This window comes from Rhipicephalus microplus, chromosome 3 (genome assembly GCF_043290135.1).
Source record: "Rhipicephalus microplus isolate Deutch F79 chromosome 3, USDA_Rmic, whole genome shotgun sequence".
Classification (NCBI taxonomy): Eukaryota; Metazoa; Arthropoda; class Arachnida; order Ixodida; family Ixodidae; genus Rhipicephalus; species Rhipicephalus microplus.
In genome coordinates this window covers 1,337,862-1,345,715 of record NC_134702.1, presented here as the reverse complement: position 1 = coordinate 1,345,715, position 7,854 = coordinate 1,337,862, and the positions used below count along the sequence as shown (strand labels likewise).

The window sequence follows — 7,854 nt, the reverse complement described above, 5'->3', positions numbered from 1 at the left end:
AGGCGCTGCAGTGCCGGGCGTGTTAGAGTTACTCTATATGCTACCTCTATACCTAAAGGTAGCATATAGAGTAACTCTAGGGCGCGTCAGTCAATGTGGGGTGAAAACTGGTTACTCGAGTGTTGACTTCTCTGCTGTTCCCTTCAACCTGCCTTGAAAACGCGTTGCTTTGCTCGCACGCTGCACGCGTTCTGCACGTGTTTTTGAGAGTTTCGCGTCGCGCGTGGTTTATAGGATCGCAGCAATTGAGGATTTTTTTTTCGTGGCAGCGATTTGGTAAAAGGGCAGCGTCTGCTCAGCCATGTAGCCGATTCGAAGCAAGTTGTAGCAGACGACGCCGTCCTCGTCAGAGTGAAGTGCGTTTCACAAGTGAAAGACGACGCTGTTTACGACGTGGAGTTAGAGGTGAGAACAACTTTCTGTACGTTCATAATTATATACCTATTTTATTTGGTTTCCTGTGTGTACTATGCACTATGTTTGTTACTGGATGCATGGGCAAGGCCGCTTCTCGTGCTTTAGGTTAAGCGGATCTTGCGCTGTGAGTGCTATTAATTGGGATACCTCAATTTACTAGCACCCATCCAAATTATCGTGTGGTATATACACAGCACTTCAAAAATAAATGGTCTATTTGGGGCTTCTTTCTGACCCACAACAAAAATTGACATCTATCTCGCGTGTCCTTCGTTGCATTATCACCATTCTCATCGCGGGTACTTCGAGTTCAGGAACAGCGTGCGTACCATCATGATGAGAGCCCAGCTTTCAGAAAAACTTTAAAAAAAAAAAAAAGCCTTCAAAACCCTTTTATTTCCGCTTTACTTGATAATTGCGCACACGTGGAACGAATTCTCGCTGAGCTTGAAATCAGGAATCAAGAGTCCTCAGAAAATGCTTTAAAATGCATAGATTGTTATGTGCTTCACTGCCTATCATACATCTGCGTCGTTTCCGCGTGTGGTGCCCGTTTCTTGTAAGCCGCTGGAAACACTGTCGGCACATATGACAGGTGCAGACTTGAGTCATTTTTGCAGTTTTCCACGAAATGTCTGCTACAAATCATTGTCCAAGCTTTTGGCAACCACACACTTCCGTCGGCGCTGCGTGGATATAAAAAGTATATAACCACATATCACCAGTCACCACACATCACATGTGTACACGGCTTCAACTGCTACGTCCCTAACAATATCAAATAATAGTAGCCGCATAAACTTATTTCTTCACAACTTTTAAACAGTGCTCTAAAGACGGCAGTTCAAAGTATTATAGTAATTTATACTTTTAAGATGGGGACGTGCACCTCCCAGTAACTCGATAGATTAAAGGAAGGAACGGTGGTGGAGGAATTCACACCCGTTATGTTGAATGCATTGTGAGCGTGCTAATTTTTATAAAAAAAACTGTTCACTTACTTTTTTTGGCGCACAGCTTTAATCCATTCCTGTCGTCTTTTTTTCGTACCATCTGTTTGGGAATCGGTAGAATTTCACTGGTGGAGTCGACCCTTTGGGACGTTGTCAGGCAACGCAACGCTGCGGATGCGCTTCACGTAGGCTCTGCCTTTTATGAATGGGTTCCGCAGTTTTATCAAGTCAAATACCTGGCAATTGACCACCAACGGATAGAGCGGGTCCATTCGAACGCTTTGACTCCAAAAACCTAGGTGATAGACTCTTTTTGAAGCTTTTTCGATGTGAAAAACCACCCGAGTTACAAGTGTGCCCAGCTAAGCCTACACAGACAAGGCCGACGCCAGTCTCGGGAAGGGTGATCAACGGTGCCGAGTTGTAAGCCAAGGGATCGGACGCACCTCCGAAATGGACGTAGATGATGCAGAAGTGGGGGAAACTCCAAGTAATAATACCAGAGAGGATGATAGCGATCCAACGAGACGAGACGCTGATGGCGACGCGGAGGGCTGGATCGAAGTCACGTATAAAAGGAAGGGCCGTGTGAGCTTTGGCGAAGAGACAGCACAGAAAGGCACCCGCTCGAGAAGTTCGATGCGCAGAGGTGGGAAGAGCATCGTGAGCAAGATTTTACAAGCAAGCAAAATGCCAAGGCTACCTGCAGATGACATCAAGATAATCGTCAGACCAAGAGACGGGCTGAGCATTAGACACACGTGCAGAGCTAGCCTTGACGAAGCGATACGGCAAGAAGCAGGGGTGGGCAGCGACGAAATCTTCACAATCTGCCCCAGCCCTACACAAAATATCCTGGTGATCAGCTCACCGGATGAGAAGACGGCGACGAAATTTGTCAAAATCAAGGATTTAAAAATCAACGGGAGGAAGTACGAGACCAACGCGTACGTCTCGGCACCAGAACACATGGCCAAGGGGATAATCCACAACATTCTCCTGAAGTACACATATGATAAGCTCATGCATGCACTGGTGAACGCGAGGAACCCTTCATTGGCGAACGCCAAGAGATTGGGGAGCACGACCACCGTGATACTACTGTACGAAGGCAACAGGGTCCCCATGTGGGCGTACTTCAACAGCATCATGATGAAAGTTTCCCTCTACCGGAAACAAATAGACTTTTGTAAAGAGTGCGGGAGGCTCGGGCACAGGCCCGATGTGTGCTCAAGACCGGCAGACAAGTTGTGCCCGGCTTGTGGTGCCAAAAATCCTACCAAAGACCATGAATGCACTCCCAAGTGCAAGCTCTGCGGAGACGCACACCCCACGGCAGACCGGACTTGCAGGGCTAAATTTAAGACGCATACGTCGTAAAGCAACGAAGGTGTGCTGCGAGGAGCAACGAGGAAGAACTCCAGCGGGAAGCCGACTCACCATACCAGGACACCTGGGGAAGCAGCAACACACAACCAGCCCGTCAACCCACATCAAGGTCCAGATCCAGATCCAAGTCTAGGCTGGGAGCCTGGGGACTACGTCGCTTGAGGTCAAGGTCCAGAAGCAGACCCAGGACCAAGAGCGGGAGGAAATCCACCGCGAGGGGAAAGACGCCCGAAGCGACAACGAAGAAGCAAAGAGAATAGAAGACGCCAGACAAGGTGGGCTGGTCAGACGTTGTGGCCAATCGCGATTCAGCAAGGTCCGGCAATAATGGTAACGCTAGGGATAATTACAGAGACACAGAGAAACACGTAGAGGAATACAGAACGGAAAACAAGCTACTCAGACAGGAGGTAGAAAAAGCAAAAAAGCAAAACAGTGAATCAGCTAAAAAAATTGATGAACTACAGCAAACACTTAATGAAATGCTCATGAAAATGCAGATACAGACGTCGCCTCCGTCGACCGCCATCGCGGCCTTCTCCACGCCAGCGACCAAAACAGGGGAGAGAGAGAATGAAGAGGTAGAAATGGTAGCAGTGGAAACACAGCAACCAGGCGCCAAGTGAAAAATCCCGCTGACGAAGATTAAGGAATTAAAGAGCAAAATGACTCAGAAAAAGAGGCCAAGAGACCCCGTTCTAGCACGAAAAAAACAGACGTCCTCGAGGACATGATAAACAAACTGTCGGACAAAATGGAGAAAATTTTCGAGATGCTGGTCGTGCGACTTAGCGACAGTGAGGCGGAGAGTAAGGCGCTGGCACTAAAATACGTCAAGCAGCTCGAAGAGCTAGAGAAGAAAATTTCTTAGACATGGCGGGCACCAAAATGAGAAAACTCGTCATCTGGCAGGGGAACTGCCGTGGCTTTTCTAATAAAAAGCATCGATGGCGCAACTAATCAAAATCACCACAAAAAGAAAAAAAACCTGACGTGATCATTTTGCAGGAGACATTCGGCCACGCCAAAATTGCCGGGTATGCCACCCACAAACAACGCACAGAAGGAAAGAGGAGAGACATAGTCGTGACCACACTAGTGAAGAAGGGGCTAGTTGCTATCCCACACATTACGAAGCAAGTCACGGATATCAACCACATTCTTATAGAAGTCATGCCACGCAGCAAAAAGGTGAGCAGCACTTTTGTCCTAAACGTATACAGTAGCCCGTCTAAAAAGGGCCTAAAGCATAATTTCGAAGAACTAATTAACGAAACAATGAACATCGCAGGCGATAACCGACTTGTTATTGAAGGAGATTTTAACGCTCCACACACGCATTGGGGATATGGGCACTCGTAGAAGACAGGAAAAAACCTTGCCGACCTCATCGAAAAGGCCGAACTAACCAGTCTGAATAAGCCAGCGCACACCAGAATCGGTGTAGGTCCTCACAGGTACACCACACCGGACCTAACCCTCTGCAAGAACGCCGGGCGAATCACGTGGGAAAACACCTTTGAAGACCTGGGAAGTGATCACAGGATTCTCAGTATCGCCCTAGGCAATCCTCCTACCAGGAATTGCAAATGGACAATCAGGCGCGTAGATTTGGACAAATTCCGCAAAAGCAGAAACGAGAAAGAACAGGGACCCATCGAAAACATAGAAGAATGAAGCAGGGAACTTCTACGAGACGTAGGAAAAGCCACAACCGAAATGGAGGGGGATGACTGGTTGGCTCGACGAGAAGAGGAAGATGAGTGCGGCAGAACCTTCTCAATGCGGATGGACAGCAGGCTTGCACACCTTGTCGAAGCCAAAAAATCTATTCAGAAACGGCTGCATAGGCAAAAACACAATCGAAATTTAAGGAGAAAGCTCGCCGAGCTAAACAAGCACATCGAAACACACTGTACCCAGCTATGCTATCAAGAATGGGACGATATATGCAAGTCATCTATGGGAACCATACACCAAAACAAATGCACTAAAATGTGAGCGTATGCAAAACAAAGCCTTACGGTTCATCTTCAACTCCTATTCCAGAACTCAGTCTATTAGTGAGCTTAGAGACTTAATGACGGTGAAACGAAAAATGCAACATAATCGACTGATATTCTTTGTTCACATACTCAATGGGGACTACAAGGTTCACCTAAGGGAACATATCGCACTACATCCATTTACCACATCCAGAACAAAACACTCGAAACATATCACACCACTTAGCTACAGAACAGATTTATTCAAGTATCCGTTTTTTGGTTCGGAGCATCGATGACTGTAATCAATTACCTCAATACATAGTCGAACATTGCGATTTACAAAGGTTCGAAAAGGCTTTGTCAGAATATTTTTAACCAAATTGTTTGTTCCTTGTTGGTTGAACATGTTCAATGTACTATATCAGTATGTTCAATATGTACTATATCACTTCAAATCTTTTTTCTCTTTTTGGGCAAGTGTACGAGATGTATTCGAACATGTTTCTTTTATCCGTGACCTATGCGGGATGTATTCTGATATAGTTTTGCGTTTTTGTTTTGTTATTCCCATATAGTGTGCGTCTTGAGCGTACAGTGTGAAACTTGTTTCCACCTATGTTCTTGTACATGCCAGATATGTAAACCCCAACTCCTATCTTGGCCCTTGGGCTGACAGTATGAATAAATAAATAAACAAAAGTGTGCGATGCCATGGACGGCAACATAAACACAGGCAAGACATGGAAAATGCTCAAGCACCTGCTGGACCCGTCGGCCACCAAAACGGCGGTGAAAGCGGAAATGACCAAGTTAAGACACAGGTGTAAAGGGAACATCCATCAGATGGGTGATGAAATCGTCAAGCTCTACCTCGGCAGACCCCCGGCAGTCGAACACCAGGAATACTCGGGTTCTCCCAACGAAGATCTTGACAGCGACTTTTCACAGCAAGAAGTCAGGGCAGTCCTGCAGCTTATCAAGACCAAGTCAGCTCCAGGTCCCGACAAAGTGTCCAGCAAGATGCTCCGGAACCTGGACGACCAGGCAACAAGTCGTTTGACAGACTTCATCAACGAGTGCTGGAGAAACGGGAAGATACCCGAAGAATGAAAGAAATCCGACGTGATCCTCATTCCTAAGCCGGATAAACCCCTAGAAATCCAGAACATGCGGCCCATCTCCCTGACTTCTTGCGTCGGTAAAGTAATGGAGCATGCTTGCCTGAACAGGGTTAACGGCTACCTTGAGTCTAACAATGTATACCGCAGCAACATGATCGACTTCAGAAGAGGGCTCTCCACACAAGATGCCTTGATACAACTAAAGGAGCAAATCATAGACGCCATTGGACGAGGCATGAGGGCAATAATCGGGCTAGATCTAAGGAGGGCCTTCGACATGGTCGAGCACGCAGCCATTCTAAAACGAATTGCGCAACTCGGCTAATACCAAGAGTATTCAATAAAAGAAGGGGCATTAAAGAAAGAAACGTTCTACGACTCGTCCAGGCCTTCGCGATCAGTCATGTCGCGTACGTAGCGGCGTTCGTCCACTGGAACAAAGCCGAGAAAGACAAAGTCGAAGCGCTGATTAGAAAATCGTACAGAGCTGCACTGGGTCTACCGCAATACACAAAGAACGAAAGGCTGCTGCAACTTGGAGTACATCACGCGCTGGACGAGATCGCTGAAGCACAAAGGATAGCGCAACTCGAACGATTGTCTGGAACCATGGCGGGTAGAGAAATCATGGAAAAGATCTCCATTAATTACCGCGGAATGAAAGCTCCCAAGGCGTAGATTCACCCGGATGTATGGTCCGCGATAATTACGGAAAACATCCCAAAAAATATGCACCCTGCACACAACGTTGAGAGACGAAAAAGCCACACGAAAATGATCCTTAAAAACCACGGCATGTGGGAGGGTGTGCTTTTTGTAGACGCCACCCGGTCTTCCCGAAATAAAGATATCAGTAATAGGGTTGTACATGGCTCCTTCGCAATGGCGGTCATAGACACAAAAGGGAAGACCTTGACCGCGGGCTCCGTAAGGACCAGATCGTCGGAGGCAGTGGAAGAAATGGCCATTGCACTGGCCGTAGTCAATGGTCGAAAACACGACAGATTAATAATCAGTGACTAGCCATTAGGCATTTCACAAAGGGATGGGTCTCCACCGAAGCAGCCAAAATCCTGAACCGCAGAGCAGAAGACTTCCGGAACGGCAAAATTGTACCCAAATACCTCAAGTGGATCCCGACGCACATGGGGGAGTTAAACATCGAAGACACAACCATCCCTCAAAACCTCAACGAGAAGGCCAACCGAACCGTGCGAGAACTAACCCACCACGACTCGGATAGCGACGGCCCGGCCCCCCGCACCCACCACAGAAGGGGGGACGACTCCGGTGAAGGCGATGGGGACGATGGAGGTGATGACAATAATGAATATGCGATACAAGACGACAGAGACAGACTGGTCTTGTATCATGACATATTGGCACATTATAAGCAACAACGAGAAGAATATCCGCCACCACACAAACAGCTAGACAGATCTCAAGAAAGAGATTGGCGAAGATTACAAACCAGAACCTTTTCAAATCCGGTTGCACTTGCGCTGCTTGCTAAACCCACGGAGGTAGATAAGTTTTTTCCTTCCTCCATGGAGGAAGGAAAGCTAAGGAGAGGCCCTCGCAATGCGAGCTGCAGGGCGAAAACTGTGGCGTAAGTCACGTGCTTTTGTAGGGTGGTTGTGGGACAATGTGGACACGCCATCGTCTCGTACGCCAGCAAGAGGAAGACGCTCGCCTTCGTAAACTCGCTGCCACGAAGGAAGGAAAAACTGAGGAGAGGCCCTATCGTATCCCAATGCATTGCGAGAAGTGTGGCGGAAGCGACGTCAAATTTATGGGGCAAACAAACCGGTATGAGGCAAACAAAACAGCAGACGCTCTGTGGCGTGCTCTCAGCGCTGTTTCGCTTCTGCGCGGACTTAAAGCCCCGCCGTAAACATAACGCGTATTGTATGATTTGCATGCAGTAAAATGTTGCGAGCACACCTTTCCCAGACTGTCCGTGCGTGGCAGGCCCGAGCGCGGCGT

General features: G+C 47.7%; 1 protein-coding gene across 1 annotated transcript in view; it reads right to left on the bottom strand.

Annotated features, from left to right (window-relative positions):
* Positions 1-709: 709 nt before the first annotated feature.
* The window catches only part of LOC119184566 (monocarboxylate transporter 12), a 249,508-nt gene continuing 242,363 nt past the window's right edge, over positions 710-7,854 (bottom strand). The window contains exon 6 of the mRNA XM_075888709.1: positions 710-1,103. Coding sequence (XP_075744824.1) covers positions 1,063-1,103 — 41 coding nt within the window. The 3' untranslated portion in view covers positions 710-1,062. The remainder of the gene's footprint in view (positions 1,104-7,854) is intronic.